At 48.3% G+C, this 23,553-nt stretch overlaps 3 protein-coding genes across 16 annotated transcripts; 1 reads left to right on the top strand and 2 right to left on the bottom strand.

Annotated features, from left to right (window-relative positions):
• Positions 1 to 1,373: 1,373 nt before the first annotated feature.
• On the bottom strand, positions 1,374 to 9,902 carry LOC113932361 (chromatin target of PRMT1). 9 transcript variants are annotated; one of them, XM_027611352.2, is made up of 7 exons: positions 9,764 to 9,902; positions 9,067 to 9,148; positions 7,575 to 7,728; positions 6,866 to 6,949; positions 4,812 to 4,998; positions 3,874 to 4,011; positions 1,374 to 2,213 (listed from the first exon to the last, which is right to left on the bottom strand). In XM_027611352.2, exons 2-7 carry the CDS (start codon positions 9,129 to 9,131, stop codon positions 2,008 to 2,010), a joined length of 834 nt encoding a protein of 277 aa, XP_027467153.1. In that variant the 5' UTR covers positions 9,132 to 9,148; positions 9,764 to 9,902; the 3' UTR covers positions 1,374 to 2,007. The 9 variants fall into 9 exon arrangements, with proteins under 9 accessions (XP_027467153.1, XP_035578463.1, XP_027467154.1 ...); XM_035722570.1 differs by having other exon boundaries at positions 4,812 to 4,995; XM_027611353.1 differs by lacking the exon at positions 9,764 to 9,902 and adding an exon at positions 9,573 to 9,704.
• A 96-nt stretch (positions 9,903 to 9,998) lies between these two features.
• Positions 9,999 to 23,097, top strand: S100A13 (S100 calcium binding protein A13). Of its 6 annotated transcripts, XM_027611839.2 has the most exons (8): positions 9,999 to 10,136; positions 11,941 to 12,050; positions 12,245 to 12,389; positions 12,489 to 12,656; positions 13,346 to 13,497; positions 13,731 to 13,792; positions 16,272 to 16,431; positions 22,611 to 23,097. In XM_027611839.2, exons 6-8 carry the CDS (start codon positions 13,782 to 13,784, stop codon positions 22,752 to 22,754), a joined length of 315 nt encoding a protein of 104 aa, XP_027467640.1. In that variant the 5' UTR covers positions 9,999 to 10,136; positions 11,941 to 12,050; positions 12,245 to 12,389; positions 12,489 to 12,656; positions 13,346 to 13,497; positions 13,731 to 13,781; the 3' UTR covers positions 22,755 to 23,097. The 6 variants fall into 6 exon arrangements, with proteins under 6 accessions (XP_027467640.1, XP_027467641.1, XP_027467643.1 ...); XM_027611840.2 differs by lacking the exon at positions 13,346 to 13,497; XM_027611842.2 differs by lacking the exons at positions 12,245 to 12,389; positions 12,489 to 12,656; positions 13,346 to 13,497; positions 13,731 to 13,792.
• S100A1 (S100 calcium binding protein A1) lies at positions 11,099 to 15,302 on the bottom strand. The gene is made up of 3 exons (XM_027611844.2): positions 14,650 to 15,302; positions 12,483 to 12,635; positions 11,099 to 11,388 (listed from the first exon to the last, which is right to left on the bottom strand). The coding sequence occupies exons 2-3, from the start codon at positions 12,621 to 12,623 to the stop codon at positions 11,245 to 11,247; spliced, it is 285 nt and encodes a 94-aa protein (XP_027467645.2). The 5' UTR covers positions 12,624 to 12,635; positions 14,650 to 15,302; the 3' UTR covers positions 11,099 to 11,244.
• Positions 23,098 to 23,553: the final 456 nt, after the last annotated feature.

Raw genomic sequence — 23,553 nt, 5'->3', positions numbered from 1 at the left:
TGCCCACTCTAAAAATAAATATCCTATTTGGGGGCATGCACCTGCTATCTAGGGAGACTGGGGAACAACCCCAGAGAAATGGATCATCGGAAGTTGTGTGAAGAGGGTGAGGGACCTACTCACCCTGTACTTCCCTTTCCTTCTTCCCAAAGGTGTCCTGTAAAGTGCCTGGTGTAACCAGTGATGTATTTGAAAAGGGCACCCCGTCCACTGCCAAGCAGCACTTCCCTCACAAGTCTTGGGAGCTGACAAGAGTCTGGGTCTACCTAAGGGACTATCCTTACAATTGGACTTGCCCAAATAAAAATACTTTCCACCCCTTCCAATTACATGTTATGAACCCCTGTCTGACCTAAAGACCTCCAGCCTCACAGTCCATTTTTAATAAAGAGAAGCGATTATAGCACACTCAGAAACCAGATCAGGTGGGATTTTTTTTTAAACGTGGTTGTCCTCTACCACACCTGGTCTGTCTCACTCTTCTACAGGACTAAACCACTCGCCTTACAATCCAGAGGCTAAGCAGCCCAAGTCATACAGACAGGATTCAAGTCCAGGCTGTCTTGACCAAAATTTCCTTCCCCGTATGCCACACACACCTCCCAACAGTTTAGGGAACCATGTGTCTCACTAGCAACTGGTTTGGTTGGAGGTGGTTAGGTTCTTTCCCACAGCACAGGGGAAAAGAGAAACCAGCGCCAGGGTCCAGAATATTGCCTAAGATCATTCCGCTGGAGCTTCCTATGGGCCAAACAGGCAGAACATTATTTTGTGTGGATATTCACCTTTCTGCCAGGCTTACTCAGAAGGCAAATTCACTTTCTGGATCAAGGCCCTATCTTTATCTGCCCCCCCCGCCAACCCTGATTTTAATACACCTATGAAGAAAAGGACTCTGAATCCCACAAGGGGTAGGTCAGGGTATTGTTATAGTGACCACAGCATTTCAAGGAGCCCAACAAAAGAGAAAGTCCTGACTAGATTTGAGAATGATTTCTTGTTATGATGAACCAGAAATACAAGATTCCACTGAAAACTGGAACAGCTGACAGAATATAGTTGAACTTAAACCTTCAAAGGGAAATAAAAAGAGGACCAAACAAAGCCAGTGAATGGAGAAGCCCAGGACTGGTTTGGGATAAACATAAGGACAATAGCATTCCAGCACGGGTATGTTCTGGCTCCTAAAAGGTATCTGCCATTATTCTATCCCTTTCTCTGAAGCATCTGCCAAACCAAATGGCCATTTCCTATTACAAGTGTAAGCCAACCCAACAGTAGCTCTTTGGACAGGATACAAGGCCAAGAGCTAAGTTTATACATCTCATTTCAGGGTAGAAAATGCACACACCCAGCCCAGCACACTCATTATGTGGTGTCAATGTACACAGAAGTAACTTTAATCAAATCAGAGGTGTTACCACGTGTAACCTGTTATGTGGCCCTGTGGCTACGTCAGTGTCCCTAATTTACTACACTAATGTATCAATGTGGCAGAATTTGAGCTCCACATTTTCTAAACACTTCTAAGAGGCTTTATATTAAAGATCATGTAGAACAGAACCATGTCTCAGAAACCCAGGCATCAGGAAGGAACACTGATGGGTTCTTTCTGGGGCTTTTCTCGTGGGGACAAAGAGATGATAAGAGGAAACGTTGGAACACAAGAGCATCTGACAGATGAAGGGAGGCAGAGGTGGGAAGAGGGTTTCTAGCCACAAGACCACCACATTCATGTTCAAAGAGAAGTCAGAGCGATTGGGGGGGGGACCCCAAACACAACAAAATAAAACCCAAGTCAGAGGAAAAAAGGGTTTCATACAACACAGTATCAAAAAACTAAAAGGAACACACTAAATGCACAAACTGGTGGCGAGTTAAATCCATAGCCCATTGTGATAGGTCCTTCCAGCATCAATCAGGTTTCTTCTCCATCTGTTATCTCAAGGTCATTTACAGATGTGGTGACTTTTGAACAAGAGTCTCTCACAGGAGGGTGGGCAGGTTTCAATCATTGGTTTCTGGATCTGTCTGTGCCATGTAGGCATCCAACTCGGCATCCAGGTGTCCTTTTGTTTTCGACATGTATGCATCCAACTGGTTGTCCAGCTGCTCCTTGGTCAGTGCAGGGCGAGTGAGGGCACCTCTCCCTCGTCCACGGCCTCGGCCTCGGCCTCCAAAGCCCCCTCTTCCCCGACCTATCATACCCCGACCTGGCCCAAGGGGAAAAAAAGGAGACAGTTACAAGTAGGTTTAATGGGTGTTACGGCAAATGCCCCTCAGAGCAGCAGGGCCTAGCTGAGAAAGGCTGAAAGGGCAGGGCAAAGAGGAGAAATCTGGAAAAACAGGAAACACACTGGGTAGAAAGCAACACATGGAAAGCACACATAATGAATCCCTGTTTACAGGCTCATCTCTAAATGCTAAAGACTTTTTATTCTGTTGACAAAGGGAAAGTAACTGACAATTAAAAGAATCTCAACCTCTCCTAAAACAAAGAAATTATCTCAAGTTTGAAACCCACTGTAAGCTCATAATTAAAATACACTATAGATAACCTCACTTAGGGAGGAAGTAACAAGGGCACAGAGCTAGATAGTTTTTAAAGTAAGCCTTATTGAAGATCTTTCTGGAAAATTAGTTCATCTCTCCTCAAATTTATTAAACCTAATGAGCTGACCCCACATCGGGAGACTGAGGAGTTATTCTGACATAGGAACGAAGTGAGAAGACAGGGGATATATTTAGAGTAGTCCCAGCCAATTCTATCTCAGATTCTAGTCACCTTATAATTATGGTTATCTGAGAGGTGGTTTCAATTCACTTAACAAAACATATGCAGCTTTTTGAAAAACTTCTTTAGACACCCCCCCCCGCCCAGCCTGTGATGCTCTCTCAGAAACCAGGTCAAGAGTCAAGATAATGTGGAAATGTACTATTTCATCCTGAAACCCAAACTAGCCTGTACTTCACTCATTAAGCCAACAATATCATGGGAGAGAAGAAACCAAGTCCTTGGCTATCAAATTTCCTTTCCTAACAATTATTATCCTTTGGCAATCTCAAGGTCATAAATTATACAAGACCCACCACACACTCTAAAAGGACCAAAGCAGATATTCACAGGGGCTACAGGAATAGATTTTCTACCCCCTTGGACAGGTGTTGTTCAGAGTTTTCCACCAAGCTCTAAAATCAGAAAACTCCGAGATTTGGATTAATGACAGCAACACCATTAAATTCTTTTCCATCTGGGTCATGAGGTCACAAAACAAGTATCACTAAGTCTCAAAGGTAACATTATCAACAAAAGTCAGTCAGTTAACTGACACGGTACCTTCTTGCTTTCTACTTTGACCAAAAAAAAAAAAAAAAAAAAAAAAATCTCTGATTTCCTGTAGACAGAAACTACCCTTGACTTTACTTGGCTTCAAAGTCAATATCCAGCTCCAATCTCATCATCCTTTTTAACTCAGCTTCATTTCTGTACATCTCCCTCTTCTTTATTCTTAGATTCAAAGTGGGGTTTTGAACTATGGGATAGGGTGTGTGGTGGTGGGGCAGGGACACAGAAAAGTAAAACCTCAAACTGACCATCCTGTCATTTTAGTAATATGATTTAAATTGTAAGAACGTGGAAAAAGACTGAATATAATCTGGCTCTGATGTGTACCTGACTGGCTCTTAGACAACCCATGACAGACTTTTTGCACTACCAGCATGTGAATTTAGAAAATAAGCCAGTTTCAAAAAACAAAACAAGACAAACAAATAAGCCTGCCTATGACTTGAAGCTGTGCAGAAAGGTGGCTCTGAGTTTTGAAGGGAGAGAAATAAGGGGGAGCTATTCTCTGAAGTTGGTAGCTGACTAACCTCTACCACCGATTCCGCCACGACCCATAGCTCCACGCCCTAGGCCCCCTCTCCCAGGACCTCCACGACCTCGAACACCACCTCTTCTTAAGCCCATTCGGGGAGCTACGGCTCGTCCACCTCGGAGCAGGTTTTGACCTTGGAGAGGAGGCATACAATGTATATGCAGGTAAATCCAAGAGAGACAAAGTAGACTCTAACCAAAGGAAGGCGGTGAGGGTTAAATGAGAGTTAATTCAGTTAATTTTTAGGTTGGGTGGGACAAGCTGTACACCAAGTGTGAACAGATAGATCAAACTGCTCTTTATTCAATCAATTCAACAAGTCTGACCACAAACCCATTTTTGGAAGAAGCTGGGAGTTAATTAGTTAAGTACATTATAATAAATATCTATTGAATAATCAGGTAAGTGCCTAGCATTACTGTAGATTTAAAGATAAATGATATGGTTCCTGCTCTCAACACATTCTTACAAGGGACAAGAACAACACAGGGAACAGTGTTAACAGTGCCCAAAATGTAACATGTAGCTATGGGTCCACTTGTCCTCTCTTTTCCAAATATTACAGTGTATTTCACTAGCACAGAGATGGTTAGTTAAGATACAAGCCAAGGGACCAAATATTTCTTAGAGCTGACTTATTTCTAGAACTTGCATGTGCTTTGATTCAAGCAGCAGCAGGGTGTTTAGACGGAATGGAGATGACATGAATTACCTGTCGTTACGCAGGTCATAGCCTCTCACCATTGCACATTATCAGAAAGGGAATGGTATCGAGAAAAGACATGCAGCACTATTAAAAATATGTGATTTCAAAAGTTATTAATTATATTAATACAAATTCAGGCTTCAAGATGTTAAAACAAATGTGTCCATAAGCAGCCCAAGAGAAAAGGGAGGGGTAGGCCCAAGAATCACCAGGTACACAGCACTGACCTCGGAGCGACATCCCGCCCCTAAGCAGGGTTCTGGTGGCACGTCCCCCACGCAGTCCTCCTCGGGGTAAGCCTCTCTGGATTATGGGCAGGCCTCGTCCTCCGACTGCTCCCCGGGCCAGGGTCCCTATGGGTCGGCCTAACCGTGCCTGGATGTTACTCTTACCCAGGCGCTGCTTTAAGCTCTTCTGGAAGAAAAGGTGTTGGGGGATTGAGATCAAAAAAGCATTCTAGTGGCATTCAGCAACTCCAAGTGCAGAGAAAAAGAAGCAAGTGAGATGGCTGTGTGGAGGGAGATAAACCTGCTGTATATGGCACAAAGATCCTAAACCAGAAACTAGCCTTTGCCTCGGGACATGGTATAAAAGAAGCAGAATTGTGATCCAGAGCCTTTATGAAAGCTAAATTATGGTCCTGTGACATTGGCATCAACACAAATTACCTAAGTTTGGCTACAGAAGCCATACACCACTCCTCGGAACTTAAGCTTTAGTAAGGACCCCGTATTTCAAATCCTGGATTCTGTTTTTGAACCACAGGTTGACAACGATACGACTTGATTCATACTTGCCCAAGGACTACCACTGTCTTCAAAGGCTTACTCAAACACCATAGGAAGTTCATCACACTCTGGGAAATATTTTAAATTTTAAGTTCATTTGAATTCGTGTCACTTAAAAACAAGATTTGATTTTTCAGTCAAAGAGGCCAGTGTGTTCCATTTTTCCTCTGAGTATCTATCTCCAGACGGTCCACTTTTTACCTTAAGATGTAAATAAACACAAGAAAGTCAAACCTCCTTTCCTTACATTTCTTAAATTGCTATTAATTCCATGTCTCCCCTTGCAAACAGCTCCATTAAGCCAGTACAATAACCTTTCATTCAAAATACGCAAATATATCTCCAGAGAGAAAGTTAACTTTCATTAGAATTAAGACAGGTGATATAATCACAAAACTCAGGGCTGTATTTGAGAATAAGGACATACCACTAATGGAGGTTTTCAGTAATCTGTCCCTCAAGGAAACTAGTAAGACCACATCTCAGCGAATTAAATTCCTTCAAAGGAAAGGTAACTGTGTTGCCTTGAACACAACCAAGGCCCCAGCAAACCTGTTTTCCTATAAAGCCATCAGTCAGTACGAATGAAAATAAATTCTGTGTATCCTCAGGCTTCACCCATAAATGGCTTACCAATGTTTTTTTTTTTTTTTTTGCGACCACATGCTGTGAATTATTAGCTTTCTAGCACAAGATAATAAACTGCTTCTAAGCAGAGGGACAGGCTCTGAACACCTACACATAACCAACCTGAAGAGCCTGTTGCATCACTCCCGACAGCACACAATTAGTAGGAGTTCAGGACTTCATGCTACAAATCCCTTCTGTTCGATGATCCGGAGTATATTCTCCCAAAATCCGTGCTTCAGAGGAGAATGCACAGTGCTTAGAAGTTCTCCCTTCCTAATCCTTTGTTGCCAGCAACAGTAGTCTCTAACACAGTCAGCAAGCTTAAAAGATGTTACTATACCATCTAGTTTTCACTCCAGAGCTGTGCAGTGTGCTAAGGAAGCCACTAGCCACATGTGGCTATTTGAATTACAAGTAAATAAAATTTAAAAAGCTCTTCAATCACACTAGCCACATTTTGAGTGTTCAACAGTCACACTTGGCTAGTGGCTACCATATTTGGGGAGCAGATGTAGAGTATTTCCTTCACTATGGAAAGTTCTCTCAGATAGTTCTGCTCCAGAGGCAACTTTCTGCCCAGCCTATACTTAAGGCTTCTTCTAGAAAGGTCCTTTGGAATGATGTGTCAGAGACTTATCTTCAGCAATTTATAATAGCTACTCTTGGAAAATGGTGGGGCCCTTTTCACTGCTTTCCTGAGTCAGGGACAAATACAGAACTCCATGGCTTAAGGCGGCTGAAGCAGAAGGCCTTGTTTATTTTTGGTCAGTGAGCCCAACAGTTCAGGGTGGGGGTGGGAGGGTGTTATATTTAACTGCCGAATTTATGCACAGCCATGCAGTGCTACCAGTTAAAGTCCTTACAGTTGCATGGCATCGCCCTCCAGACGCCCAGCCACAGCTTGGACATATCCTTCCACAGCCACTGTCCGGACTTGCATATAAAGTCTATGAATAATAAAGAGCAGGTTTTATTTCAGGTCTGAATAAGGATTACCTCTTACTGGAAATTTGACAGAGAACCCACTAATTCTTAAATTAATTATTCAATGCTCTCCCTCTATTTTATTGACAAAACTTAGGTGCTGTGGAGATGAAGGTCACCCTACTCTTTCTATATTTTAGCATCGGAAATCTTTGGCTAAGGCTGTTCAGACTTCCTATGCTGTGGGAGAAAGAATAAGATTATTTCCCTCTTTTGTAAGTCATTTAACATGGAATAAATAAAGGATTTTCAGAAGGTCATCTAAAACAGAAACCAAAATTTCTTTGTGGTAAAATCCAGTGAACTGATTTTAAGGGCAAAGGATCAGGAAAAAAGAGATTAATATACTCATTGATAACACAGAAATAGGCCACACTGATGGCAAACTACCTAAAAGAGAAAGACAACAAAAAGTTACTTATTGGTACCTGACAAAATGGGAATTCTCTGAACTTCTCTTTCCTCCAGAGAAGTTTCTGCTTTTGCCCTGAGCCACCTTGCAATCATCCTTCATGTCCTGACAGCCTCAGTGGACTGCCTGACAGAGATCACCAGCTGCTTCTGCAGCATAAAGACCCATCCTCTCACCTGCTTAAGTTTTAATGCTGCCTGGACAGAGGGTCTATTCTCCATCTGCTGGGCCAGTCTTCTGTTTCTGGCACTGGCTAGCTGCTGTTGTTGCTGCATCGAAGCCCGAATATTCACTGGCATCGGCTGTTTGTTCTTCAGCATATTAGTAAAGCTTCAAGGTCGAACAGAATGGATGTTTAAATAAAAGCTTTATTACAAAACATTTATTGGCATTTTCATGGCTTGCTAGACCAGGAGCTCCAGATCCCACGAACTTTAAGTAAAGTGGTACACTTAGATCAAGGCTGAAGTGGGTTAAAGACTCCTCTGCTTCCACAAACTTGCAAGAATCAGAAACTCAGAAACGCAGCTAGGTGCAGCACATTCAATCAAAAGTGGTAACAAGGGCTCAGGTAACGGCTTTTAAGAGAGGTGGAAGGTATGAAAAACACGCAGTAAGCAGATATGATGACAACAAAAGACAGAAAATGTAGTTTCAAAGACAAACAAAGAAAGCCAAAATCTTGGGGGAACCTGAGGGTGCACTGTAAGAACAAATATAAGGAAGGACTAGAGCATCTTCAGAGCCCACGGAAATAGTACACCCATATGAATTATAGGAGTGTATCTTATTTTCTTATGTAATTTGTATTATTTGCTTAGTAACATGTAAACATGGAGAATCACTATATCGTACCCTAAGAGATAAGAAGCAGCACATATGCTTCAAAAAAGAAAAAAAAAATCAAGTAACTCTTTCAGGGGTCTAACATCAACTAAGTGAAATCATTGGTGAAAGGCACTCAATACAGAGCTCTGGGAAATAAAATCTGTACCTTAAGTACCTTAAATTTTCTTAGTCTCAAAGGATTACTTTTCCTAACTCCAAGTGATTACTTCTGAGAAAATCAGATTACTTTAATCACTCAACAGCTTGTGAAGACACTCCTCTGTTATTCCTGTCAAATAAGGTTAATGGCACAAAAAAGAACACTTAATTGTAAAAGAATCCAACACAGAAACAAACTAAAAGCAGGACTGAAAGAAAGAGAAATGGAGCAAAGCAAGTGCCTCTTACAAGGCCCAAGAATGGCATTCAAGGGCCTTTGGACATATCCACAGCTTGCTACCTGCCTCTTACAGGCCAGACACAACACTGCTGGCCTCGGACTGGGCAGCAAACCTACTGCAGCCAAGGTTCCATGCTACCGAGCTGCACCACCCCTGTATCAACGTAAAAAAATGTGAAGAGGGAGGGTGTGAGGAGTCTTTTAAAATACATCCCACCAGATAAATGTGTCAGACAGCTTAACATAAAAATCTACTGAGGAGGGGTTTTGAAACAACCGCCCAATTTGTTTTGTGTACCACATAAGATCCAACTAAAAACAGAGGTCTGTAGCCTTCTGTTGGTATTTAGTTTAAAACTGGTTTTTGTGCACTGGACCCCAGGGCCAAGTTAAGTAATGTTTTCTTATCAACGAGCTGAAGTTGCTGTTGGCTGCCTCACCGCTCATTTAGAGACATCTTGGTGGTGCTTTTTAGCACAACTTTCGGCGCTGACTGTGCAGCCATCTTCAGATCCCGAGAATCTACAAGGGACAACAGGGCAGAAGGAGCAAATCAGAGCGAGGGCCCCTCGTTTCTGCATCAGAGCCCCGGCCCAGCAAGGGGCGAAAGCAAACGGCCTGTGCCAGGGCTCCCGAAGGCCCCGCCAAGGCTCCTTCCGGCGGCCACATCCACAGCAGTGACCGCGAACGGACCTCAAGGCCGCAGGACAGAGCGCACCCACCGCGCCCCAACGGCAGACCCAGGCCAAGCCAAAGCAAGGCAAGTTCGGCCCTCAAGGCGGCCTAGCCCTTTCCGGCCGGGGCCGCAGGGAGCTTTCGGGAACACAAGCAACGCGGACCCCCCTCCCCACCCCCGAGGGAGGCCCGGTCTCGGCCGTGAGGCCTGGGGGTGGGCCGAGGGCGCCTCGCCGCTCCTCACACGCAGCCCGCACCGAGAGCCCCCGACCTGGGCACACGGCGCAGGCAGACCCGTGTCGAGGACGGCTTCCGGCGCCACCATCGGGGGGGCGCCCGGGCGGGGGCCCGGCGACCGCGCGGACGGAGCACCCCGCCCGGACCCCGCCCCGCCGCCGCCGGCTCCGCCCCCCGGGGCCCGCCGTGCCGCCCCGCCACTCCCCCCTCGCCACGGAAACGCACCGAAGGAAACGGACGCCAGTGCGCCTCCCGGGGCTGCCACCACGGCTGCGGCGCGCGGGCCGGGGCCCGGCGGAACCTGAGTTGACTTGGTGGGCGGTTGGTTGGAGGTGTAAGCGGTAGGCTGCTAGGTTAGCTCGCTGTCGCCAGCCGGCTGTCCGGTCGGCCGGTCCGCCTGCTCGCCCGGCCTGCCCTTTCCTGCCTTGCGTGGGTGCCCCCACAGCCGCCGCCGCCGCCGCCGCCGCCGCCGCCGCCTCCCGCTCGCTGCCCAAAACAAAATGGCCGCCACGCCCAGAGCCGAGTGGGACCGGCTAAAATGGCGTCGACGCAATTACGCCAGGCGTCAGACCCGCGCCCAGCTGGGTGATGGGAGAAGGTGAGCGCGACGCCTGCGCGGGGTTTGGGGCGGAGCCCCGGGGAAAGGCGGGGCTTTAGCAAAGGTGGGGGCTGAGTTACACTCCGCCCCGGCCGCGGAGGGGCGAGGCCAGTGCTCGCGTTTGGTGGTCTTGGAGGTTGTCGGTCCAGGCAGGGTGGTTGTAACCGGGACCCCTGAGAGCAGTTTCGGTCTCGGGGAGAGAGATGTCGCGGCGCCCCGCCCCAGCCAAGGGCGACCATCTACAACTCTGTACGCGGGATTTGCCTCGGTGCCTCTTTCCGAGCCCCTGGGCCCCGGTGCCGGACGCGGGCTCTCTCCGAGCTGTGAAGGGCCATAGGCGCCCCGGATCTTACGCCAGTCACCAATGCCTGTGCGTATTTTTCTCGTGCTGAACATTGTGAAATCCCTATGGGGGGGTGTCTCTGTGTCCCTGCTCCCCCTTCCATGTCCTCCCCATCTGCCAGTCCCGTGCGCTTCGATGCAGACCTACACAGGATTTTTCTTATGCCTGGGTACACAATAAAAGTACTCAGATGTTTGAGGAATGAGTGAATGAACACATCTTCAACCCTTCTGCATATACGTGCATCGTGATCCTTTCGTTTCTTCCTAGCATTTGCGTGTGTGTGTGTTTAATGGTCTGGCATCCTTCCTGGATTTTACCTGTGTGAGAGTAAGGGTCGTGTTTGTTTTGTGCACCGCTACATCCTCAGTTTCTACACAATGTTTACCACATGGTAGGTCCTCAGTAAATATTCTTTGCAGACTGAAGGGAAATTCTTCTGTCTTTGCAGCTGGAACTTTGAACACCTACCTTCCTGGGCCTTGAGCATTCCTCAGCTAGGAAGATGTAATGGCCCCTTGACCTCTCTCCGAGTAAGATCCCTTCCCAAATAAGGTGAATTGGGAGTGAGCAACCTTGATTTACTCACTCCCAGACCCCAAAGGAGACAGACAGCAGCTGGCCAGAGAAGAGCCTTTAATGAAAGATGAGTTGCAGGCTTGGCCCACTACTCTTGCGCCCTTGGTGGAGGGTGGGCAAGGGTAGGAGTGTAGGGAGGGAAAAGTGGGGTGAGGGGGAAGGGCGCTGCCCACCGGGGCTGTCTGCTCAGCTGTTCTCCCAGAAAAAGTTGTTGCAGGCTACTGTGAGGGCAGCCACCAGCACCACATACTCCTGGAAGTCTACCTCCCCATCTCCATTCTCGTCTAGCTCTTTCATCACCTTGTCCACAGCATCTGCATCCTTCTGGGCCTGTGGTGGGAGGAGATGGAGAGGTGGGTTTATAGGGAGATGAATAGTACTGAATCAGGGGCAAGGGGGGTAGCTGATTGGGAAGAAGGAGGCAGAGATGAGCAAGAGGCAGAACTACATCTAATTATGGGACTGTTCTGAGTCCCTCCTTAAAACTAACACTGGTGGCCTCCTGTCATCTACAGAATAAACCCCTTAACAAGGCAGAGTAATAACCAACATCGATTACCATATGTTGAGTGCCTAGAGAAGCTTTACAGGGATTGTCTTGTAAAACTGTTAATTCTAACACAAATAGTATGAGGTAGGTTTCATTATTCACATACTAGAGAATAAACAAATTAACAGTTGGTGGTTAAATAACATGCCTAAGTCACACAGCTGGAAGGTGGCAGGGTCAGAATTGGAGCCCAGGCCTGATAAAACCTCAAAGCTGGTGCACTTTCTCCTGGCTTCTTTATTATAGGGCCCCTGTCAGCATTTGCAGCCTACTTTTCCGCATCCTTCACTCTGGTCAAAACTACTGAGCATGCTCCATGTTCTTTCTTCCAGGCTTTTGTTCATGCAGATACCTCCTAACATGTCTACATTTATCCTAATAAAATTCCAGTGGAAATCCATGGCTCAAGTGCCACCTCTTTGGAGAAGCCCACTTCAGTCAGGTTAGTATTGTCCCGAAGTCCTTTCTGGCAATTCTGTTAAAGCTCTGCGTACTTCCTAAGTGGCTGGCCCAAGGATTCATGGGGACGGGGATCTAAGTGCCTCTGAGCTTCCTGTCAGCAGACTGGGGCCTCTTTTGGGGGGCTCTCCTGAACAGATCACTTCCTGGTGTTCATGGTTTACTTCCATGTGTCAGTCTTTCCCTTCTAGACCGTGAGCCTTCTTTAATGATGCGTCTGCATGGGTCCTAACCCTTAACGGGTGATTAACAAATTAGGGTATTTTGTCTTGAACCAAGAAAAATCGAGGAAAGAAGTCTGGAGAAGAAGAAGATGATTGGAGTGAGTTGGGGTAGGGTGGGAAGATGGTAGGGAGGTCCCCAGTTGTTCCTCCACCCCTTACCCATCCCACCCTGTACCCCGCTCTGTGCTCACGTCCAGGAAGCGGGAGAGCTCAGTCTGCAGCAGTTCTTTTAGCTCCTTCTTGCTCAGCTTGTACTTGTCTCCCTCCTTGCCCGAGTGGGCATGGAACACATTGATGAGAGTCTCCATCGCTGTCTCCAGCTCAGAGCCCATCGCGCAGCTCACCTACCCACCCCCACCATGGAAGTAAGTTGGGGACCGTGCTCAGTGTATCTAGGGTTGGGGGGAGGGGAGCCCTCAGACCTGGCCCCGGTCCTGCACCTGAAATCACCCTGAGAACAGAGCCACACTGCATTTTATCTCTCACTGAGACTTTGGGATGTGGGAACCCAAACAGGCCTAAATCCAGGCTTGTTCTCTGTGTCCCTCAATCCGTATCCCAGCCAGAGGGAGTCAGGGACTGGGGCCGTGGAGGTAGAGCAGCTGGAGCTGGGCTGGCTTTAGAGGCCTGCAGTGGCCTCTGCAGTGGCTCCTGGCTGCCTGGGTGGACACTAAGGAGGGCGGGGCAGGCAGGAGGGGTGGTCACAGGACACCGCCAAGCTTCCTCTGGCTCTATTTTTACCCTGCCCTGCCTGACTAGCGCAGCTAAGCTCTGCTGCTGCGGGTGGTGAGCTGCGTTCTCTACAGCCTTGACTCTGCTGTCTACCCCTAGCAAGGGGCCAGTCTGGTGCCCTCAGCCGGCCTGATGGAGAGAGTGGCAGCCAGAGTGGCCCAAGGCTTCGTGGGGACGGGGATCTAAGTGCCTCTGAGCTTCCTGTCAGCAGACTGGGGCCTCTTTTGGGCCTTCAGCTCTGCTCTCTCCTGAACAGGTCACTTGGGTTTCCCTGGGGTGCACCTCCGTTGCCTCTAGTTTGGTTCCTCTTACTTCTCTGCAGAATCAGGCCTTCCATCAGGTGATGGTGGGAAGGGAGAGAGGAATGACCAAGCCTTTCCCCAGAGCCAGGGCTCCCAGCGAGAGGGAGAGGAGACCTCCGGGGCCTTGTCCCTGCTGCTGCCCCCTCCCTCGCCTCGGCCCAGCCTGGATGATGTGAGGACCGTGGGAGTGGGAGAATGGGTCTGATACATGCTGGGGGAGATAAAAGGCTGAGTATGTCCTCTGAATTCAAGGGGAGAGAAGAAAAGAAAAATGGAGGGTTTTGTTGAGGAGAGGGAACTGCCAAGCCGGTGGGCCTCTTTCTTTTGGCCTTGGGACGGTCATCCCTCCACAGCCTCGGGGGGCAGCTCAGGTGTCTCAGATCAGGTGTCCTTGTGTTTCTCCAGGCCTGGGGCGCTGAACAATGGGCCCTGATCGAATGACCTTCCACCTTTACAATGGGAACCTTGTGAGTGTCACCTGAACTCTGGACACGAGAAGCAGTTGTCACAGAGACCTGGGGAGATGGAACCCCAGCCGGGACTGATGGAGGGGATAAGGGTGTTTGTGGGGGAGGGCTGTTGGTGGCTCAGTTATTGGCCACATCCAGGAGCGGCACTTAAGAGGTTGCCTGGAGCCCTTGAGCAACCTGGGGTTTTATGTAGGGGCCGTTTGGAGAGTACTTTGGCAGGGAGGGGGCAGACAGGAAAACAAAGGGAAAGACTTGAAGGAAAGAGGGGTCTGGAAGTCTGAGCCAAGAAAGGGAGGAGAAAGGGAAGGTCACGGGAAAGGAAAGTTGGGAGTGGGTACAGTACCCTAATGCCCCCTCCTCTTGATCTCACGTGGTCCGTGCTCGGCCACCCCCAGACTTCCCTGGGACCTGAGCCCTTGGCAAGGCTGGGTGGTGGTGGGCGTGGGGACAGAAGCAACAGTTGCATTTGCTTTCTTGTTCTTACCCACCTGGAAGCAAGGTGGGAGCTGGCTCCCTTCCCCAGCACCGGGAGATTGAGAGAGCCTTGGGAGGGCACTCTGAGGGCTCTGTGGTAGGAGGGCTTGATCTCCTGGAAGCTTGGTGGCTGGGCTCCCCACTGGCTTCTTCATTCTCTGAGGAGTACCACAGACCTCCCTCTGACCTTCACTTGCTTCCCTGCACTACTGTCCAAACCTTGTCTCCCCCAGATCCCAAACTGCTGTCACTCAGGCCCCTCCCAGACCCTCGGTGCAGCAGAATGCTATTGTCCCCAGGCTTTAGGAGCCCCGCTGAAGTCCCCTTTCCCCCAAGCTGGCCACAGCAGAGACCTAGCACAGATGGGGCAGGATACTCACTGTCAGCCTGGACCTGAGGTGGGAGCAGGTTCTGGACAGACAGACGAGTCTGCAAATGTGGCTAAGGGAGCTGTGTGGGGAGACCTGTCTTCAGTCCTTCCCCCGCTGACCCCCCCCACTGGCTCCACCCCTTCACAGACAGACACCCAGTGGGGCAAGGGGCCAAGAGCGGACAGAGGCGCCCTCTGTCTCCTGGGCCAGAACAGGCTGCCCTGTGTCTTCTTGTCCAGCCTCAGTTGCCTCCCCCCTCCCTGCTGGGCACCAGCAGGCAGGGCCCAGGAGGAAGAGGGGTGGGAAAGGTCCTGGGAGGGACACGGAGAGCCCTCGCCCCACCCCCACCCCAGCACTGGCCGGAAAGGGGAGGATCCTGCCGAGGGGTCTCAGTGAGGGGACCGCTCCGTGAATCCCTTAATCTTGGGCGTCTCACTCCCCGCTGAGAGATTTCAGTCCAGGAAATCTTCCTCCACGGGGGTCCCAGCGGGATTCCCCTCTGTGTGTGGGAACTCTTGGGGGTCTGGGGCTGCAGGGTCCTTTTCAGGATCTCATGCGGAAGGGCCCTCTGTGGTGCTTCTCAGACCGAACTCCCGGGCAGGGCTCCCTCTCGGGCCTCTAGGATGCAGAGCACACCGGGGCGGCAGACGCCCGGTGCCCGGAGGGGGGTCTGTCCCGGAGGCGCCTTCCCGCCTGCCCCCTGCAGAGGGGCGCGCGTGGGCCGGGACGGGCGGAGGGACCCGGGCACCCCGCCCGGCTGCTGGGGGGCGGGAGGCGGGTGAGAGGCGGGCCTGGGCGGTCTCCTCCCTCCGGCATCAAGGCAGAAGCTGGACACCTCCGGGCTGGGCTGGGGCTCCGCTCCCTCCTGCCCTCCGGCTCCTGCGCCCACCTCCCCCTGCCGCGGTGAGTCCCGTGCCCCCCACCCTGGGGGCCGGGCGCCTTCCCGCGCCTCGCCCCCACCACCCCCCGCCCCGGGACTCCCGGGCATCTCCCCGAGCCAGCTCGGACTGGGGTTCGGGAGGCTTTGGGGGGGGCCGGCCGCTGTCCTCGTGGAGGGGAGTGGCGGGAAGGGGCTGGAGGAGTGGGCTCGGCCTTGTGCCCGCTGCCCCTGCGGGGCGGGGTCTCTGCGGCCTGACCGCAGGCTGACCGCAGCCGGCTGTTTGCCTGACTCCGGGCTTCTCTGCTGGGAAGAGCGGGCGGGAGCGTGTGGGCGGGCGGGGTCCCTGCACAAACAAGCCTTGGAGACAAGCAGCCTCATGACCCCTTGGGGCCGCGTGAGCCTCCAAGAAAGGGCCCTTGGGACTGAAGGCCACAGAGGGGCCCCTCCAAAGTGCCTCCTCTCAGAGGGGTCTCCAAACCGAAGGGCCACCACCGAGGGATCCCTAAGGCACTGACACTTGGAAAGGACCACCAGGCTCAGACCTAGAGAGGATGGTGTTTCTGGAAGCAAACACCCCTTCCCCCACCTACACTGAGCTGTTGTTTCCTGGTCCCTGCCCCAGGCTCCATCCCTGACCCCTGTCTCCTGGCCCATAATGCTTCTTCCAGGCAGGGACCTGAGGTGGCAATGCCAGGGCAGGGGCATTCTGGTCTATTGTAACTCTCCCTTTCTCTCCTTCCCTGTCCTACAGAGTCCTGATGGCAGCAGAGCCACTGACTGAGCTGGAGGCCGCCATTGAGACAGTGGTCACCACCTTCTTCACCTTTGCGGGGCAGGGGGGCCGGAAGGGTAGCCTCAGCATCGATGAGTTTAGGGAACTGGCCACTCAGCAGTTGCCTCATTTGCTCAAGGTAGGTGGGGGTCTCTGGGCCTGAGATTTTGGAAGACAGTGGCTGCCGGACACTGTGGATGTGAAGTGATGTTTCCGGGCACAATAATGTGACCCCAGGTATGTGGTGGATAAGGGTGTGGGTAACTGCGTGTGTAGCTTGGTAACACTGTGTTGATGAGAGTACACGTGTGTTATTGGACTTTGTACGCCCCTCAGACAGAGCTGTGGGGTGCTTGTGTCTGCTCTGTGCCTCTCTGGTCTTCTCTCTCCACTACAGGAGTGGGCCCAAAGGTGGCTTCCAGGAGAGTCGTAGACCATCAGTGCTGGAAGGAGGCCAAGAGAAAACACAGACCAAACTCCTCACTTCACATGTATAGAAACTGAGGCCCAGCTGTAGAAAGGGGTTTGTCAAAAATAAAATCATAGCCCAGTTCATGGAGTGACAGAACCTCAGTGTAGGAGGGACCTGTAAGTAATCTTTGACTACTCCTCACCCCCTCTGGCGAACCCCCCTATAATGTACCAGATAAGGTCATTCTTCCTCTCCTACTCGCTGGACAGAGTAGGAGTTTAGATTTCATCCACTACGAGTTGCCTAATCATAGCAGGCTGTTAAGTTTCTTTTATACCCTATCTGAGAATTCACAGGCACGTGAAAGTGTGTGGATATGGATTTAAAAACCCACAAACAAACAACAAACACGTCTTGGAAACTCAGTCTATCATATGCAAAATCCCGTATATCTCTAGACTTCTCAGACTTTTCCCTTCCTCTTCTCTCAGGAGACTTGAGACTCCGCCGGAGGTTCAACATTCCCTGTAGCCTTGCCACATAATGACTGGTTTTTCCTCCAAATCCAACTCCCTCTGGGCCTGGAAATGCAAGAAGTGACCTCTTAGCTTTTTGTCACTGCTTCCAGATCTTAGTTTCTTCTTCCTACTATGCAAAGCTCCTTGGAACCTGCCCCCCTTTAGCTCCTGCCTTCCTGTTTCTCCTCACTGCTTTTGTCGGGGTCCTCAGTCTGCACACAAAATTCATCCCACACCTGGGCCTTTCAACTTCTTCAACCCCTTGCTTCCAAAGATTCTGTCCTGCTTCTGATCAGCCTACTCCTTTGTTCTTGCTTCAGATCTTGTCATTACCAAAATAATGTACCACCTCCAGAGTCTCAGTTTCAAGCTTCCTTTTCCCTGGGTACCACCTCCTGCCCTTCCAGCTCTGTTCCTCCACTCTCGCATTTCCTCCACTCCATGGGGACCGTCAGTCTCCTGACCCTGTCATGTTCCCTTTGCCATGTCAGCCCCTCGTGTCAGGTCTCTTCTCACTCAGCTGGGTTCTGAGGCTCAGCCATGCAATCAGTCCCTCAACTCCCTTGATTCTGTTTCTCCCTTTGCTGGTTGACAGAATCTCAGCCCAGGTTAAGTCCCAATATTTCACCTCCATTAACTTGAGGGTTAAGTCTACCATTCTTTCTCAGATCCAAAATAAAGCAAAAATCTCCGTTCTCAAAGAAAAAAAAGAACAACAACCACCCAATCAATCATCTACGAACCATTCTGCCTCTGCACTTGTGTGGCTGAATCTGGCTTCAGGAAAAGGTGCTGCCATGTTGACTTGTCCTGCTTTATAATTTTTATTATTATTTTTTCGCTGAAGTGTAGTTGATACACAGTGTTGACCTGTTTCTCTGTAATTCTGGAACCACAGACTCCGAGGGGCCCTTGGCACAGCCTGCCAGTTCTGCCCCATTTCCCACTGGGTTCATTGACCCCCTCTTCCAGATGACAGTGTCACAGCTCTTCCTCTCCTCAAACCCCAGTCCCTCTTTCCACATTCTTCCTCTCACTGAGAATTTTCTAGAGAAAATTAAGAGCAATCAGGAAACTCCTGTGTGCTGTTCCCCCAAATCTAAGCAGAGCAGCGTTTATGCTGCCTGCCTGTTACGTGCAGCCTCTGTCTCTGCCCGCAGCAGCCCCTCCTCTGCTGCTCAACCCCGTTCTTTCGCACCACTTAAAATCTGGACTCTCAGTCCTAACTCCTCTCTCTGACATCGTCAATTTTCCCTCTTCACCGGATTGTTCTGATCGGTTTCCCAATGTTCTGTAATATCTCCCATCTTAAAAAAGGGAAAAAAACAAAACAAAACCCAAAACAGACCTCTCTCTTGGCTCTGTAAGTTCCTCCAGTCACATCTTCTATCTCTGCTCCCCTTTATAGCAAAACTCAAATGCAGCAAAGTTACTTACACTTATTTGCTCTCCTGGTCCAAAATGCTCACTCCTTAGGTATTGGCTAGTCTTACTCTCACTGAACTCAGATTTCTGCTCAAATGGCAAATCCTCAGCATCGCCTTCCTTCACCTCAGAATGCAAAGATCACCTTCCTTGTCCTCTATTCCTTTACCCCTTTATTTTCTTTCACAACACACCCATCACAACCTGACTCGTGTACACACTCGCATGTTACCAAGAATGTAAGTCCCGTGAAGGAAAGGAATATGCTCGCTGTTTTATCTCCAACGCTTAGAGCAGCTATCAAGTGAGTGAAATTAAAAAAAAAAAAAAGTTTAAAAAAAGAGTAAGAGTTGTTGAGTGAGTAAATGAATAAATGCATCTTAACTATTGTTCTACAAATACCTTTTTAAAAATGGAACCATGGGGCGCCTGGGTGGCTCAGTCTGTTAAGCAAGTGTGCCTTTGGCTCAGGTCATGATCCCAGGGTCCTGGGATCTGCCCGCTAAGGGCTCCCTGCCTTGCAGGAAGCCTGCTTCTCCCTCTCCCCTGCCTGCCACTCACCCTGCTTATGTGCATGTGTGCGTTCTCTCTCTCTCCCTCTGTCAAATAAATAAATAAAATCTTTAAAAAAAAATGGATACTTTCCTGTTTTAAGAAAATGATGCACTATACATATGGTATATAGCTTAACAAATTTATGTAGCTAAGTTTCTATTGATGGATATTTCTCATACCAATTTTCTTTTGTAAACATTCTCGTTTATGTTTCTTTACATACTTGAGGAAAATATTTAGGGTAAATGTGTGGCAGTAGAAATATTAGGTCAAAAGCATGTTTGTTTTTCATTTTTATGGATATTGCCTCCCAAGCAAGGTTTCAAGGCCAACAGTGTATACAATTGCCTATTTCCCTGTGTCCTTGCCTAAATCGGGTCGTATCAGACTTGGTTTTTGCTAATCTGATATGTGAAACTGATCCCTTGTTCTGATTTACACTTCTTGAATTCTGATTGAAATGGAACATTAAAAAGTTTTTTTGAGGGGTGCCTGGGTGCCTCAGTCATTAAGCGTCTGCCTTTGGCTCAGGTCATGGTCCCAGGGTCCTGGGATCGAGCCCCGTGTTGGGCTCCCTGCTCCGCGGGAAGCCTGCTTCTCCCTCTCCCACTCCCCCTGCTTGTGTTCCCTCTCTCGCTGTGTCTCTCTCTGTCAAATAAATAATTAAAATCTTTAAAAAAAAAGTTTTTTTGATGGACATGTATAATCCTTTGTGAACTGCTTGCTTATTTCTTTTATTTAAGAGATTTTCTTTTTCATATTGATTTATTATAGCTCTTTATAGAAGAAAGAAATTTGCCTTGTGTCTGTTGTATGTGTTGAAAACATTTTCTCCTAACTTGTCCTTTGTCCTTTGACTTTATTTTTGGTAGTTTTTGCCATAAAGAATATAAAAAATTTTCATGTAGTCAAATCTGTCAAACTTTTAGTGAATGGCTGCTGTGTTTTATGCCAAGTTTGGAAAGGTCTTTCTCCGTTTAATATATTAAAAAAAAAAACAATTTATTTTATTATTAAAATTTTGCTGCTGAAATACCACCTTTATTATTTATTCAATTCCCATATGTATTTTGGGTCTCTTTATTGGGTTTCATTAATGTGTTTATTTTTTATTTAATTATTGTAGTTTTAATATGCCTTAATTACCTGTAGGGTTGGTTTTCTTTCATTATTCTTATTTTTCAGAATTTTGTGGTGGATCTCACAGTTTGTTTTTCAAGAAGAATTTTAGAAACGTTTAATCATGTTAAAAAGAATCCTATAGAGGGATGCCTGGGTGGCTCAGTCAGAAGAGTGTGTGACTCTTGAACTCAGGGTTGTGAGTTTGAGCCCCATGTTGGGTGTAGAGGTTACTAAAAAAGAGTAAAATAAAATAAAACTTAAAAAAAAAAGAATCCTGTAGATATTTAATTAGGACCATATAAAATTATATTTCAGGGAAAATTGACATCTTTACACTATTGAGTCTTTCAAAAAAAAGGGTACATTTTTCTCTTCATGTTTTCTCATGTTCTTCAGTTCATTTTTCTTCACAAAAGCTCAATTGATTTCTTAATTTATGACTAAGTGCTTTATTTCATTTGTTACTATTTTTTTAAAAGATTTTATTTATTCATTTTACAGAGATCGAAAGAGAGTGTGTACGCGCAAATGCACAAGTAGGGGGAGCAGCAGAGGGAGAGGGAGAAGCAGGCTCTCTGCTGAGCAGGGAGGCCGATGCCGGACTCGATCCCGGGACTCCAGGATCATGACCTGAGCTGAAGGCAGTCGCTTAACCAACTGAGCCACCCAGGCGCCCTCTGTGCCTTAATTTCTTATCTGTGAAATAGACTTATAATGATACCGTCCTTGTTGGATTACATTTAGTCAATCAATATTTATTGAGCATCTACTATGTCTTGTCTTGATACTATCTTAGGCTTTGGGTTACAGTGATGAACAGGCATCTGCTATGTGCCAGACATTCTCCCCGGCACTGGGGTTACAATGGTGAACAAGGTGGACAAGGTCCCTGTCATTCCAGCAGATTATGAAGTTAGATGAAGTAAGGCATGTCCTGTGTTTAGCGTAAGCCTTGGAACAGTCAGCACTATTAAGTGCTTACAATTGTTGAAATGTTAGTCATTGTCACTCTTGGTTTTTCCTAGGTATGCAATTATATAAGTGCTAATATAATAAGTGAATTTGCCTCTTCTTTCCTAATACTCATACCTTTTATTTCTTTCTCTTGATTAATTGTATGTTTTCCTCTCTCCCAATATGTTACACCGGGCATCTTTGCCTTCCACTGACAGTGCTTATCCTGTTTTACAATTAAGCGTGATTGTGGGGGCGCCTGGGGGGCTCAATCGATTGAGTGTCTGCCTTCGGCTCAGGTCATGATCCCAGGGTCTTGGATTCGAGCCCCATGTCGGGATCCCTGCTTAGTGGGAGTCTGCTTCTCCCTCTGCCTCTCCGCCCACTTGCGGTTGCTCTCTCTCTCTCCCCCAAATAAATATAAAAAATCTTAACAAAAAAGAAAGAGGCATGATTGTGGCTTTTACAAAGGTCTTGCTTAGCTTTTCTATGAATTAGCTTTAGCTTTGTGCCCTCTGGATTTGGCATGTCTTCTCTGCCTTCATGAAAATATGATTCAAATAGTGAGCATTAGGCTCTGCCTGCAGCACCCTTCTCTAGCTTGACATCGATCCATTGTTCAATAGGTTGTTTTGGTTGTGATTGTTTATCTATAACAGATCCTTTGATCATGGGTCCAGTTTATGTATCCTTTGATTTCACAGGCCTGTCATGAGAGACTTTGTCAAGGACAAAATCAGATACCCCATGTCTTTGCCATTCCTCTGATCAACCAGGCTAATAACCAAACTGGAAAAAATGAGACTACGTTGGGGTTATGCAAAGGAGGAGCTTAGGGCTGCGAATTTCTCTAGCTTTCTGTGAAGGAGGAAGGTGGCCTGAGAAGGCTCTGAGGACCCAGAGTGGGTCCGTGCCTACATGGCTCCCCAAGTGTCCTGTGCTCTGAGGATGGCCAGAGTGGGTCCTTGAGCAAATCACAGGTGCAGTGGTATGCTGGAGCTCACCTCCCTGTGGGCGAGAGCCCATTGTTTGCATGGCTTCCCAGCTCTGTGTTCAGTGACACCATGTTTGTGGTTCATAATCAGCCGTGGTGGGAGTGTTTACACACCAGCAGACACTACAAGTCAGGTCCTCTACCTCCTGCCGCTGCCGCCATTGGAGCCCAGCCAGTGTGGAGAGGTTGTTAACTGCCCGACACCGTGGCAGCGCTGTCCTGGGGCCGCAGCGGGGCAGGTCCTATATGAAGAGAGTGGAGATTAGCAGTTCTTGCCTCTCTCCCTGTCTTGAGAACTCTCACTTCTAACCCCACCCTTTCCTTTTGTGTCTCCTCAGGATGTGGGCTCCTTAGATGAGAAGATGAAGAGCTTGGATGTGAATCAGGACTCCGAGCTCAAGTTCCACGAATACTGGAGACTGATAGGGTTGCTGGCCAAGGAGATCCGGAAGGAGAGGGCCCTGGAGATCCAGAAGAAGTAAAGCCCTGACCAGGATAGTGCTGGGCGGTGCTAGCCAGGCAGAACCCCACTCCCTCCAAAAAAAAGCCTCTTCCTTGAAACACAAATGTTTCTTATTCCCACCCTACCCCTCTTTTTTCTCTTGAGAGTAGACAGTGCATAAGTTCTGCCCTGAACCAAGAGTGGGTCCAAAAATTATGAGCTTTCGGGGCGCCTGGTTTGGCTCAGTTGGTTAAGCGTCTGCCTTTGGCTCAAGTCATGGTCCCAGGGTCCTGGGATCGAGCCCTGTGTCGTCTCCCTGCTCTGCGGGGAGCCTGCTTCTCCCTCTCCCTCTGAAGCTCCCCCTGCTTGTGCTTTTTCTCTGTCAAATAAATAAATGTCTTAAAAAAATTATGAACTCTTTAAGGACCAGGAATGTTAGTCGTCTTTGGATTCGACAGCATCTAGCACCAGGTCTTGTGCGGGGTAGGTGCTCAGTAAGTAAATGGTTGATGAATGAGTATGTGAAAGGAAGGAACAGATCTCTGGGGCAAGTGTAGTGAGTCCTGTTCTGCCAGGTGCCTCCTTAGCTCCCACTTTTCTTATTCCTGGGGTTTGTGTCATTGGATGATAAGGATAGCAGTGAACTCGCGTTGAGGGCTTGCTATGTGCCAGGCACAGTACTAAACACTTTTCCTGTGTTAAGTTAGTTAATTCTCACAGCCCTTCGAGGTAGGTACTATTTTTTTCCACATTTTTATTTAAATTCTAGTTAGTTAATAACATATGGTGTATTATTGATTTCAGGAGTAGACTTCAGTGGTCCATCACTTCCATACACC

This window comes from Zalophus californianus, chromosome 10 (genome assembly GCF_009762305.2).
Source record: "Zalophus californianus isolate mZalCal1 chromosome 10, mZalCal1.pri.v2, whole genome shotgun sequence".
NCBI lineage: Eukaryota > Metazoa > Chordata > Mammalia > Carnivora > Otariidae > Zalophus > Zalophus californianus.
This window is presented reverse-complemented; position numbering and strand designations above follow the sequence as displayed.

Coding starts and splice junctions, on each gene's coding strand:
- LOC113932361 (XM_027611352.2), bottom strand. CDS start 9,131: ATGGCTGCACAGTCAGCGCCGAAAGTTGTGCTAAAAAGCACCACCAAG. Junction 7,729..9,066: donor AAGATGTCTCTAAATGAGCG/GTGAGGCAGCCA, acceptor TCGACCTTGAAG/CTTTACTAATATGCTGAAGA. Junction 4,999..6,865: donor GAGGGCGATGCCATGCAACT/GTAAGGACTTTA, acceptor CTTTTCTTCCAG/AAGAGCTTAAAGCAGCGCCT.
- S100A13 (XM_027611837.2), top strand. CDS start 10,039: ATGGCCGCCACGCCCAGAGCCGAGTGGGACCGGCTAAAATGGCGTCGA. Junction 10,137..16,271: donor CAGCTGGGTGATGGGAGAAG/GTGAGCGCGACG, acceptor CCTGTCCTACAG/AGTCCTGATGGCAGCAGAGC. Junction 16,432..22,610: donor AGTTGCCTCATTTGCTCAAG/GTAGGTGGGGGT, acceptor GTGTCTCCTCAG/GATGTGGGCTCCTTAGATGA.
- S100A1 (XM_027611844.2), bottom strand. CDS start 12,623: ATGGGCTCTGAGCTGGAGACAGCGATGGAGACTCTCATCAATGTGTTC. Junction 11,389..12,482: donor AGCTCTCCCGCTTCCTGGAC/GTGAGCACAGAG, acceptor CTCCCACCACAG/GCCCAGAAGGATGCAGATGC.